Source organism: Acomys minous, assembly GCF_964271855.1.
Source record: "Acomys minous genome assembly, chromosome: 3".
Taxonomy (NCBI): domain Eukaryota; kingdom Metazoa; phylum Chordata; class Mammalia; order Rodentia; family Muridae; genus Acomys; species Acomys minous.
Window position 1 is genome coordinate 18,100,012 of NC_140485.1, and position 13,690 is coordinate 18,113,701.

The following is a 13,690-nucleotide window of genomic DNA, read 5'->3' on the forward strand; positions in this document are numbered from 1 at the left end:
GAAGAGAAGGCGTCCAGGCCCATCTTCAACTCCCCAGATCCTGTCTAAAAACCAAGCAGCCAAAACCAAACTTAGGCCACCACAAAGAGTTCATTTGGGATCCTCATGAGGTCAATTGTTGCCCCCTCCCCCCCCCCCCCCGCTGACCACTGTAAACTGAGCCAGGTGTTGCAGTCTCTGAGGGAAGTGCAGCTCAGAAGGGGGCTCCCTGGCTGTCACAGTTTTTCACAAGTCTTCCAGCAGAAGACTTCTCAGATGCCGCTGTGGTGTCTCTTTATGGAGGACGAGGGAAACTCAAGACACTGTCTTCATTCTGACTCAGTGCCCAGGACTTCTCACTCCCAGCTTTTTCCCTTCTCTCACCCCACAATGCTGCTGTCTCGGCTCCCTCCACAGTGAGGTGACAACCCGTCCCAGCACCACTCTGTTTGACTTGAGCTGGTGTGCTTCCATGGGGGGAAATGGAACAAAAGGCAGTTGGTTCCTTCTCTGATGTTAGCCCGTGTTTATACCTCTACTGAATGTAAAGGAAAGCTCAGTTCCTTTGCTGTTGGTTTGTTGTTCTAACTAGATGCCCCCAAAGCCACAAGTTCAGCTCTTCCGCCCTTACAGCTCAATTGAACTCTTTTAAATTTTTTATTTATTTTGATTTTATGTACATTAGTGTTTTGCCTGTATGTACGTCTGTATGAGGGTGGTAGATCACTAGGAGTTACAGACAGTTGTAAGCTGCCATGTGTGTGCTGGGAACTGAACCTGGGTCCTCTGGAAGAGCAGTCAGTGCTCTTTACCACTGAGCCATCTCTACAGCCCTTCAGTTGAACTCAGTTGAACAATGTAACCTAATTTAAAAAGGCAAGAAGCCTTTTCCCTTTGAGATACTTAAGTCAAGTGCAAGTTCTGTCTTGCTCCACATGGCTGGCAAACTTGACCAGTGTGACTTACGCTGACATTTGCCTCCGTTAGTTGGGTCGCCATAGAAGCCGGATATGCAGGTCTCGCAGTGCTTGCCTGTGGTCAGGTTCTCACACTTCTCGCAGATACTCTGGTTAACACATCTGCTGTGTCCATTGCACTGGCAAGCTGAAAGGCAAAGAATCCTAAGGGCTCTGTTTCTCCCAAAGGAGAACTGGGTGAGTAAACTTCACAGGTTTTTTTTGCACATACTCAAGTGCAGCAGTGTGCCCAGTAGTTCCAACACTAGGAGCTGAGGTGGGCTGGGGTGACTCCAGCCCTGTGGACCTATCTCGCTTAAGTGCACAAGTTTCAGGTCAGCATGGGTAACATAGTAAGCTTCCCACCTACAATTTTTTTTTTCAAAAAATAAAAATAAAGAAAGAGAGGAAAAAGAGCTCTGTGTGGACTTCAAGGCCACCCTTGGCTACACAGCAAGTTTGAGGCCAGTCTAAAAAATACAAACAAAACAAAAGGTTTACTAAAACTAGTGTGAGAAAATAAAAATATCCAAAACAAATTAGTCTAAACAACAACAACAACGAAAAACTCAAATGTATTATCAAAGCAAGATGAAAGTCCACAGGAATATACAAACAATTTTTTGTTGCCATTCACTGTAAAAAAAAAAACTTATGCTTGAGCCGGGCGTGGTGGCGCATGCCTTTAATTCCAGCACTTGGGAGACAGAGGCAGGCGGGTCGCTGTGAGTTCGAGGCCAGCCTGGTCTACAAAGCGAGTCCAGGACAGCCAAGACCACACAGAGAAACCCTGTCTCCAAAAACCAACCAACCAAACAAATGAACAAACAAAAAACAAACAAAAAATGCTCATGCTTGTAATACACTTTTGTTTGAATAATATAGGGATAAAGAAAAAAAAAATCAAACACAATCCCACTACTCAGAAAACATAGTTCATATTTGGTATCTTTCCATCAGGATTTTAAAAGATTAATTATTTTTCTTCTCCTTTAAAAAAATACCCAATAATAGTGAGTAATTTTAACGCCCTACTTTCTCCAATAGGTACATCATCTAGGGGAAAAAAAAAAGCAGAGAAGCCTCAGAATTAAATGATTTCTTATGTAAAATGGATCTAACAGATATCTACAGACCATTCCACCTAAATGTCAAAAGTACACATTCTCCTCAGCAGCACACAGAGGCAAACACTGGGATACAAAGAATCCTTAACTCACAGAGAGAACTATGTACTGTCCATTGTGCCATAAAATTTAAAATCAGCCAGGCAGTGGCGGTGCACGCCTTTGATCCCAGCATTCGAGCGGCAGAGGCAGGTAGAGCTCTGTGAGTTTGAGATTAGCCTGGAGAGAGTTCCAGGACAACAAGAACTGCAGACAGAAACCTTGACTTGAACAAACAAACAAAACCTTAAAGCAGTCACAAACAAAACTCTAGTAAGTGTATAAATTCACAGAGATTAAACAACTCATTACTAAACAATGAATGGGTCAAAGAAAAAAATAAAAATATTCCTAGAACTTAATTAAAATGAAAATACAACACAACAAATCTCCTGGGTCACACTGAAAGCAGTTCTAAGAAGGAGGTTAATAGTTCTTAGTGCTTCAATGAGAAATCCAAAAGAGCCCAAACAAATGACTTAATGATGCAACTGAAAATGGTGGAAAAATAGGAGTTAAACCCAACCCAAACACCGTAGATGTTAAGAAGTAATAAAAACCAAAGAAGAAATCAGTAAACTAGGAACAAAGAAACAATACAGAGAATTAGTGAGCTGGTTCTTTAGGAAGATAAGAAAAACAAGAGAAAGAAATTAACAGAATCAGAAACAAATAAGATGTTACAACAGATGCCAAAGAAATACAGAATGTAATAAAGAAATAATTTAAAACCCATATTCCATTAAGTGGGAAATACAAAAGGAATAGATTGATTTCTTCATTCATCCAAACACCAAAGTTAAACTCTGAGGAGATTAGCAACCTAGATAGGCCACAGCAAAAGCCTCCCAACCAAAGAGCCTGAAGATGGATCTAACTGAAGAGCCCAGAACAGATGGATTCACCGCAGAATTCTACCAGACGTTCAAAGAACAACAACCAATAATTCTTAATTATTTTTTTTTAAAAGGAAATAAAAGAATCACTCCTAAACTCATTCCTCTAATACCCACAGCAGGGAAAGACAATAAATAACCAAACTAGAGACCAGTATCCTTGGTGAACACAGATGCAAAAGTCTAGAAAACACTACATAAGCACATATCACAAAGATCATCCCTCCACAAGCAAGTGGGCTTTATCCCAGAATTTCAGGTTGGCTCAACATACACAAGTAATACATACAATAAATCACACAAACAGACCTAAGACAAAAATCACACAGTCATCTGAATAGATGCAGAAAGGGTTTGTAAAATCTCCAACATGCATTCATGATAAAAGTTCTAGAGAAAACAGGACTGGAAGGAACATACTTCAGTATAAGAAGGGCTGTATATGACAAACCTATAACCAACATTAAATGGGGAAAAACTCAGAACAATTGCAATTTAAAAAAAAAAAAGATAAGGCTGTCACAATACCCACTCCTTTTCAATATAGTACTGGAATTACTAGGGGGAACAATGAGGCAAGAGAAAGAAATGAGGGGGTACACAGAGGAAAAGAGGTTAAATTACCCCTATTTAAAGATCATATAAGACACATAAGAAATCTAAGAAATTCCATCATTAAACTTCTAGAAAAAAATCAACAATTTCAGCAAAGTGGTACAAAATCAACTTTCAAATGTTCGTAGGTCTGGGGCATGAGATGGCTCAGGAGGTAAGAGCACTAGGCATTGTTGCAGAGGACCTCGGTTCGATTTCCAGAACCTACATGGCATCTCACAACTGTCTGTAAATTCAGTCCCAGTATCTGTAAAACTGGATGTGCAGATGCAGAAAAATGAAAACAGATCCATATCTATCACTATCACCTTTCACAAAAACTAGCCCCAATGGATCGAAGCCATAACCCAAACCACTGAGACTTCTGGAAGAAAACAAAGGCAGCTCCCCACATGATGTATGTGTAGGGAAGGGCTTTTTAGTGAGGACTCCATTTGCTCAGCAACTAATGGCAACAACTGGCAAAGGGGATCTCATAAAGCCAAAAAGCCACTATGCAGCTAAAGGAAAATCAATCAAGTGAAGAAGAAACCCACAGAACAGAGAGAATGTTTGCCAGCTGTACATCCAACAGAGGAGTAATATGCAGAACATAGAAAGAACTCAAAAAGCAGAGTCAAGAAAAAAAAAGACCCAATTAGGTTTATTCTTTATCAACAGGTAGTGAGAGAGTTGACTGGGCTACACAGGCATCTTACCTGGACAGTGAATGAAAGACCAGTTGTATCTGCTGTCCTCTAGACACATGCTGGAGTTCAGGAGGGGCTGTGGATACACACTTCCTGCAGAGGCCTGGGGCGGCATCTTCACAGGTCCTTTATAGCTGCCCTCAATACATTTTCCTTTCCCAGTATTGCTGGGATCAGTACACCAGCCACAGCCTGGCTGCTCCAAGCAATGGCTGCAGGTACAGTAGCCAGAGCAATTTTCAGCTATTAAAAAAACAAAACAAAACAACCCAACTAGTAATTCACTATCACAACAAGACTTACTTCACTGTTCCTATCTTTTCTTTGACAGATGATTTAACTTCCATGAATTAAAACTAGTACTAGTACCTTACAGTGATTACTAAAATATTTTAAAGAGCCCAATATTTTACACAATAAATAAGAGGAACTTTCCCCACCTCTTAGTATCAGAATGTTGGACAAAGAGAAGACGATGAGGAAAGCACTTTACGAACTGGCGGATGTGGAGAGATTACAGAGATTGAACTATAATATGACCCTAAAAAGAAGTTATCTCTATACCCAGTGACTTATGCTAGACTTATCTGATTTACTGCATAGCTCACTGTGCACTTAATTCTATACATACATTGTAATCTGGAACCAGCCCACCCAGCCTCTGGACAGACTTGAGCAGAAGGTCAAGTCCAACTTGGCTGCAAACGTTCAGAGTCTCTTTTCACTTACGTGGGCAACTGCTCATTGTATACCACTCCATACACTGGCCGAAGGGGAAGGAGGCCACGTAGGCACTGGAGTCAACACACTGCCTCATGTTGCTGCACCACATGCACTCGGAGCTGCTGCTGGTGCACTCGCCACACGCTGTCCGCAGGGCACACGGTGCCCGGCACTGCTTGGCACTGTGGTTTGCTGGAAATTAAGCCCAAGGGACACTGGTCAGTAAGATAGATCAAAGACTTTTCAATGTGCATTATGAAATCAATTCAACACTGCACTACATGAAAGAAAAATCCAGGAAACTGGAGTTAGAGGTTCTGTTTATTTAACTGTACTTAAACATTTAGGGGGAAATGGACTTTCTTTTTTAAAAGCACTGAAGACAAAGGTGGGGAAACAAAAAAAATCTTAGAACGAAGATGACTCATGATGAACTCAGGAGTCTTAGAACTAACCTGAGTTTGTTAAATTCTACATTTACAATTTTGAGGTATGACAACATTAAATTTATGAAAGCATTTAGGATTCAACAAGGATGAAAAGCTTTCATGTAAGATAATTGAGAAGTCCAGGGGGCTGGAGAGATGCCTCAAGGGTTAAGAGCATGTACCAGAGAACCCAACCTCAGCTCCCAGCACTCATGTGGGGTGGCTCACAGCTAGCTGGAACTCCAACTCCGAGAGGTCTGACACCTGTCTCCCAAGGGCACCTGTACACACAATCTCTTCCCAAACACACACACACACACACACACACACACACACACACACACACACACACACACAAGACCACATGATTAAACAATAAGCAATTATTTTTAAGTATTTAGAAACCCTACCAGAAGTTACCGCCTATGCTGTATTATAGGCAAAGCACAACAATTTCATGAAACGAGACCTGCTAGGAATGGAACTCAGCCCCCACAAATAACCCACACATGCACCCCCTGCTTCTGAGTTCTCACATGTGTGTGGCTGCCCATGGTCTGCAATCATGGAGTCTAACCTTAGCCTCGGCACAGGACACTATCATAGCCTGGGGTTGGCTCTGTTGGCTTCTTTTGCCATGCCCTTCCCCAAGCAGCGTTCTGGATAGTGTCCTGACCTGCTGCTTTTTTAAAGGTTTCTTTGGTTTCTGTGTTGTTTTTTCTTCCATAGTGTTCCTCTGCCAACACCAAGGAAATTATCTTTCAGAAATATTCTCAACATTTTTGTGGTCAACAAAGCATTAATTAGATTCTTTTCATAATTTTATTTTGGTTTTGAGTATGGTTCAAAGCAGTTAGAGGCAAAGACTATTCCCTTCTGCATTTGGATTTGGGTTCTGAGACATCAATATGCCCGAGTCAGTGTTTACTGCTGCCATGAGTATTTCATCACGTCAACACTCACTCAAATGCCTCCCACACTGTCTCAGCAAACCTCCTGGAGCACTATACTCATCCATGTCCTTACCAGGCCTTTCACAAACACTGCCGTTGAGAGGGTTGATGCAGGTTGCAGCCTTCAGTCCCCGAGTACTAGGCTCTGACAAGATCCCACAGAAGCCAGCATCACTGGGCTCAGATGGCATCCACTGCAGCAAACTATTTGTAAATGGAGACATATCCTCCCAGCACCAGTACGACACATTGATCTTCCGAAGACCAACCCATGGGGTCAGAGTGAGCTTGGACTATTGGCAAAAGAAACATAATTAGGGCTTTGCCATAAAACCACTAGCTCAGGCACACTCCGCAATACCTAGAAAACTCCTGATTCTCCAAACTTAGCCATGGAAGGTTAAGATAAGTGATCATTTCAATGTGCATTCAATATTACAAAGTATAAAAACTGGCTCAAGGAAGATAACATATCAAGATTTTCAGAGATCAGGAGCAAAGCAATAATCATATCTATTTATGTTGTATGACAAGTGATATAAAGAAACAATCATCCATAAATTTTGTTTAAATGCTGGTTCATGAATGAAGTAACTTTACTAACATTTATAATATTGGTGGTATGCCTAACCACAGATCATAACCTGAGCCTATAGGACCAGTTCAGATGACTTAAAATGTATAGTTAGCCGTGGGCACAGCTTGATTCATACATTTTTTTTTCCTCCAGTTTTCCTGCAGAAACTCAGGCTCATCTGTGTTGTTCCGGGTGACAGATTTCCTTATTTTTAAAGGTGAGATCATATTCTACTGTATAGAGGTATATGTATCACATTTTATCTATTTATGTGTGTATTGCCACATTTTATCTATTTATCTAAATTGACACTTTCTTTTATTTAAAACCAATGGTCATGAACCTGTAGGGCTGCTTCTGCCTCTGCTTCTGTTGTGAGGACTCAGACCCAGTGCCTCCTAGGCATGCACTCCACCACTAAGCGCCTGTCTTGGACAGCCTTGAATTTTCATTCTAATTTCAATTTCATTTGTTTGGCTTTTTGAAACAAGGTGTCCTTCTGTAGCCTTGGCTGGCCTGGAATTCCCTATATAGAGCAGGGTGGCCTTGAACTCACAGAGATCTGCCAGGCTCTGTCTCCTGAGTGCTGGGATTAAAGGTATGATGCACTATGCCTGGCTCCCTGTTGCAATTCAAAAAAAGAAAACAACAAAAATCACCTTTATAGGGGCTGGAGAGATGGCTCAGCAGGTAATACTGTTCTTCCAAAGGACTAGAGTTTGGATCCCAGCTCTCACATCAGGCAGCTCACAAACTCTAGCTCCAACTCCCTCTTCTGGTCTGTGGGCAGCCCCTTTGCCCCCAGGCTCCCTCAGTATCCCAAGTACCTATTACACATTTCAGAGTCCATGCTAGTCTCCTCGCCCTTCCCTTCCCTCAGCTACTCATCCTCCTTATAATCCATGTGACATGTCCACCCCTCATGTCCTCTTGTCTCTCTCTTTTTAAGATTTTATTTATTTATTATGTATACAGTGTACTGTCTGCATGTACAGAGGGCATCAGACCTCATTATCGATGGTTGTGAGCCACCATGTGGGTGCTGGGAATTGAACTAGGGACCTTTGAAGAGCAGTCAGTGCTCTTAACCTCTGAGCCATCTCTCCAGCCCCTCTCTTTATCTCTTGCTATCTCCACTATTCTCTCCCATTTCCCTAGCCCTGGTCATGTCTACTTTGCTTCTTTTTCTCTCTGCTCCGGACTCTTCCAGAGGCTTCTGGATTTTTCTCTCTCTTACAATAAAACCTTTCACCTAATGTAGCAGTCATACCTGCAGCTCCTTTACTGCACTTCTCACATTCACCTAGTGCTGAACACCTGGGAGGGCACAAACAGACCCCTTTCCAAAGGGCCCAGCCTCTCCCATCGAACCAAAGTGCGGATGTAACTCTCCTAAGGTATGGACCATTTGTTTCTGCCACCTACCATATTTGACTCCAAATTCTAGAGTCCACCTCTCCATCTGCTTCTCCTCTACCTGCTCTCATCACTCCCCCCTCTTTGTCTCCTCTGGAAGTGCCACCTCAGAGCTGCCTGCTCACTCTGTGTTTCTCTCAGCTCCTAGAGCCTACTTTTGTTACTAAGGTCCTATCAGTTTGTCAGACACAAGATGTATATGCACACTAAAGAAACTGCAGACATGACCACACCATGATTAGAGTAAGGGTTTGTTGTTGTTGTTGTTGTTGTTGTGAATAAAAGAGAGAAGATATCCAGAGACATCTGAAAGAATCCAGAGCAAAAAGCAGATTGGACATGGCCAGGGCTAGGGAAATGGAGAGCAGGAGAGAACAGTGGAGACGGCAAGAAATAAAGGATAATGTGTGAAGTGGATGCATGGGCACATCATATGCATGAGGAGGACAGTGAACAGCTGGACAGAGGGACGGGCCAGGAGACTAGCATGGCCTTTGGAATGTATGTATTTCTCAGGTGCTTGTGATAGTGAGGGGCCTGGGGGCCTGCATGCACTGTGATAAGCTGACAGGAACCACAGACAGCTCAATGTCCCTTCTGCCAGAGGTAAGGGAAATGACTCCTTTTGAGGGATGGGAACCAGTTTCCCAAGTTCTTGAGGAATGCTGGCTTTTATCTAACTGCCAGAAGTCCTCCTGTAGTCCAGGTTGATCTTATTTCTGGATAGATGGGCTTCCTGAGACTTAAAAACCGACCAAGACCATGAACATCGTGCCAAAAGAGAAATGTTGTGCTGCATTCTGTTTTTTCCTGGCTAGATAAAAGAATGTACCCGCATCTCTCTGTAGCACAGCCAGCAAGGACAGAAAAAGTGCTCTGTGAGTATCTATCTAATTGACTAAAGCATCAAAGTTCTTAGACTTTTCACAAAAAATGCCAAATGAGATTGTGTAATATCAACTACAGGCCACTCAAGAGCTTGGGCCTTTCTGAGTTCAGAGGCCTTAGCAAGAAGGCGCCATCTTCTGGGCTAGCCGGGTAGTACATTATGTGCTATAATACCTTTAAGGGATGCAAATGGTTTAATGACACCTAGATAACTTAGCTTTGTACTCTTCCTTCCTCCGAGCAGAATCTAGATATAAAACAGGTACAAAATAATCTGATGTCACCAGAATAAGTCACTCAATATATTCATATTTTATAATTTACTTAATAAACATGACTAATAAAATATACAAAGTACTGAACTTTTTAAGACAAGAAGAAAGGCATTAAAAGATAGGTCTACAGTCTATTACTAATCATTTACTGGAATTATTTCTCTTATCAATCACATGACACACATCTGTGCCCTTCTGCTGCTGTGCCCTCAGAAGAATGGTGGGTTCTTAAAACCAAAGTTCTAAAAATGCTAACTCACCATGCTCTGAGATGACTGCATGAGTCGAAGCTGCTTAAGGACAAACTCCACCTTCTTCTGGGTTGTAAGGGAAGCCAAAAAGGCATTGTGGTTCCTACAGGACAATTTAGCATTGTCATAATTTTCCTTAGCAGTAGTGATTTTCAGACATGAGTTTCCAACCAAATGCCAGCCAGCGCCACAGATATTTTCTTTTGGAGAGGGGAAGAGGAAAGAAAACAAAGTTTTAGAAATTATGCAGGAACACTAGTTCAAATTACTGAACATCTAATCTCATTCTGACTTGAATTCCAGGTGCTTTGTTAGAATTTGGTGACAATATGAGACATTATTATTTACTTCCATAAGCAGAAAAAAAACTTTTAAAGTATGTGCATACTGTGCTTTGAGTGTGGGCTAATACATGTGACCACAGTGCCCCCAGAGGCCATAAAAGGGCACTGGATCAGAACTGAAGTTACTAGTGGTTGTGACCTGCCCAGCATGGACACTGGGGACTGACCTTGGGTCCACTGCAAGAACAGCATGCACTCTGCACTGCTGACCTCTCCAGCTCCAGAAAAGGCCATTTTACACGCTTCATCAGTCATATTTCCTGGCTCTCAGGAAGTACACTCTGGGCCAATCTTCCTACATTCTTTTTGTTTGTTTGTTTGGTTTTGGTTTTTCAAGACAGGGTCTCTCTGTGTAGCCTTGGCTGCCTGTGCTTGCTCTGTAGACCAGGCTGGCCTCGAACTCACAGGGATCCACCTGCCTCTGCCTCCCGAGTGCTGGGGTTAAAGGCGTGCGCCGCCTCACCCGGCTTCCTACATTCTTGAGGCATACTCTTTGGTGCCATTATTAAGAGATTGGTACAATTCTTTTTAAAGAAAAATGAAAAAGTCACCTACAATCTTGAATGATGAGCATTCAAATAAATAGGTATATTAGAAGGGTGGATAGAAAACTGCAAATGGGGGCTTGGCAGATGGTTCAATGGATAAAATAATTGCGTCAAGCGTAAGGACTCAGTTCTGAACCCCAGCACCCACTAAGAAGCCAGGTATACTTTCACTTGCTTGTAATCTCAGCTGAGGGTTAGAGGCAGGAGGATGCCTGAGGCTTGTGAGTCAGCAAGTCTAGATGATCAGTGAGAGACCCTGACTCAAAACAACTGCATGTGGAGAGGAATAAAATGGAAGTTAACCTCTGGCCTCTAATGCTCACACATGGGCATATTTATCTGCATGCAGAAGTACATATACAGAAAAAGTAAACTGAGAATGGAACTGTATAGGGAATGGATAAATTTAAGTCTCTAAATGCTACCCTGTTTTTATATCATGAGAGAGAAGGTATAAGCAAGTACACAAGGCATGCCAAAAACAAGGTGAGGAGGGAAATAGGTTTAGGAAAAACCTCACAGTGATACAGCACACAAAGGAAGTCTGCAATCTCCTCCTGTGATCGTGCTGAGCTCATGTAAAGGGCTGTGTGGACATTAGCATGAACATGAACAACGAAGAGCCTCCTTCCCGAGAGCCAGAGCACGCTGTTGGAGACACCAACAATGCTCATTAACTGGAACATCAGTGGGAGGCCTGTGGGAGGGCTAACCTAAGAGCTGACAGACTTGCTCCTCAGAATGTGCTCCTGGCAGTGAGTCAAACTGCAGGCTCCCAAGCCAGGTCTTAGGATGTGCCTTTTAACAAGGCACAACGTCTACTGGACATTAAAGTTTGAGACACAAAACAAAAAAGACAAAAAGCCTGTAGTGGTTTGAATAAGAACCATCCCCACAGGCTCAGCAGGGAAGGGCACCATTAGAGAAGGATTAGGGGCGTGGCCTTGTTGGAGGCAGTTTGTCACTGGGGGTGGGCTTTTGTGCCAGGCCCCACCTCTTTCACTCTCTCTGCTTACAGATCAAGATGTAGATCTCAGCTACTACTCCAATGCCTGCCTGTGCGCTGCCATGCTCCCCACCATGATGGTAATAGCCTCTGAAAGTGTAAGCCAGGCCCAATTAATGTTTCTTAAGAGTTGCCTTGGTAATGGTGTCTCTTCACAGCAATAGACCACTGACTAAAATAAGGCCCATTCAGCAAACTAAGCACAATTTTTTGAAGGGTCCAGATCAACAGTCCTACTCAAGCCTCAGATGTTGGAGAGCACAGAAGCCCCCTTTCCTGGATATCCTAACTGAGCAAATACATCTAAGATTTAGTCAAGGCTGGCTGGCCTAAGGACCTACATCATCACCCTGAATCTCAATAGTCAGGACTGGCGGTCACATCAGGAGATAGCAGTGGTACAGAAATCTCTTCTCCTCACAGAACTGTCAGCAAATGCTTCCTGCAGGGTCCTGACTGCTGCTGAGACTGCAGAGCTCTAGTGCCAGGCTACTACAGCAGAAGGAAGGACATGGTTCATGCATGGATCCAATTCTCCAGAAGAGATGATGCTTCACTTTATTTCATAGGCCAGCAAGTAAATATGTAAGAACCACATTCAAGTTAAAAACATACAAAATCCTTCCTCCGAATAGTGAGAGGGCTAAATAGACAGAATAAGCGTCTCTTTCCTAAGTTCAACCTAACATAGGGAGGGAGGACCAAGATTTGGACCGGACAGAGGGTACCCCTGCGCCCGGCCTACCGGGCAGGGCGATGCACTCCTGATTCCGGGGCTCCCACTGGCAGTTCTGGTCTAAGGCGCAGCTCCTGCAGCTGGTTTTCTTGTTGCAGTAGTACATGGGGTTGTCCTTGGGGCAACTGTCATACTTGGAAATGGAGATCTAGAACACAATGGAGAGGTGCTTTTGTTTATATTCACACAAAGAACTCAGTGAGGACTAATAGGGTCCTAAAGACAGTAACATAACCGATGGTTACTGCACATAGGAAAGAAGGAAGGAAAGTAATTAAATAAATAGAATTAGATATAGAGATACAATTCAATATATATTAGCTATAGAGTTAGACAGATAGGTGATTGACAGAGTTAGACAGGCAGACAGAATGAACAGGGCGGCACTTCAATTGCAACACCACAGTGCACGCCTCCTTACTAGCATGCCTTTAGCTGGCAAGGCAGCAGCTCAAAGAACCACCCCCCACCATGCCTCACGCAGTGTCTGTCTATAGAACGTGAAAGCAGGACCTGCTGCTTTTCCAGGGCTCCTCCCAGCCCCGCCTACCACAGCAGTCTCAAGTTTTATTTCTTATGAACTGCTTTAAACGGGGAGAAAGAAAATGTCATGAACCATCAAAGACAAAAAAAGCTGGGTCACCTTATCTTCTTTAGCCTGTTATCACCTAAATTTCAAATCATGTATGGTGAGCACAGATGCTATGCTGAGTCAAGATGGAAGATGAGAACATTCTGTCAAACACTTTTTCTGAAACACTACACACAAACCTCAGTAGTTGGAGAGACCCTTGGGATGTATACAGCATTCCTTCTACAGAGAAAACCTGAGCAATAGTAAAATTCAAATCTATACTCAATTTTAAAAGTACCTCTGCCTGTTATTTACACTCTACCCAAACTCAACTAGCATTTTTCTGCTTTCTAAAATCCATGAAAACAGCATCTGACCTGGCCTTCTGCACAGCTGTGGTTCACAGGGACACAGTGATCATTGCACCAGTGGCAGTCGTTGGTATTGGCTGTGCAGCTGTAACAATCCGTGTGCTGGTCACATCTGTCATGGTCCAGGGCTATGAAGAGAAGAAAAACCCATCAACTATGTGGCAGCCTCTGTTACATGGAATCTGACACTGATAAGCTCCTAACAGTAGCTGGGAAGCAAAATGTAGGGCCAAACCAGAAGGAAAAGCATTGCCATGTTCCTAGGTTAAAATAAAATAGATATGGCAGATAATCTGGAA

At 42.9% G+C, this 13,690-nt stretch overlaps 1 protein-coding gene across 2 annotated transcripts in view; it reads right to left on the bottom strand.

The window, feature by feature from the left end:
* ATRN (attractin) overlaps positions 1 to 13,690 on the bottom strand; it is a 115,502-nt gene that overhangs the window by 39,373 nt on the left and 62,439 nt on the right. For both annotated transcript variants that reach the window (XM_084774211.1, XM_084774210.1), the window contains exons 13-19: positions 13,398 to 13,519; positions 12,456 to 12,594; positions 9,822 to 10,012; positions 6,479 to 6,698; positions 5,031 to 5,216; positions 4,311 to 4,544; positions 946 to 1,083 (exon numbers count right to left, since the gene is read on the bottom strand). In XM_084774211.1, the coding sequence (XP_084630337.1) occupies positions 946 to 1,083; positions 4,311 to 4,544; positions 5,031 to 5,216; positions 6,479 to 6,698; positions 9,822 to 10,012; positions 12,456 to 12,594; positions 13,398 to 13,519 (1,230 nt within the window). The remainder of the gene's footprint in view (positions 1 to 945; positions 1,084 to 4,310; positions 4,545 to 5,030; positions 5,217 to 6,478; positions 6,699 to 9,821; positions 10,013 to 12,455; positions 12,595 to 13,397; positions 13,520 to 13,690) is intronic.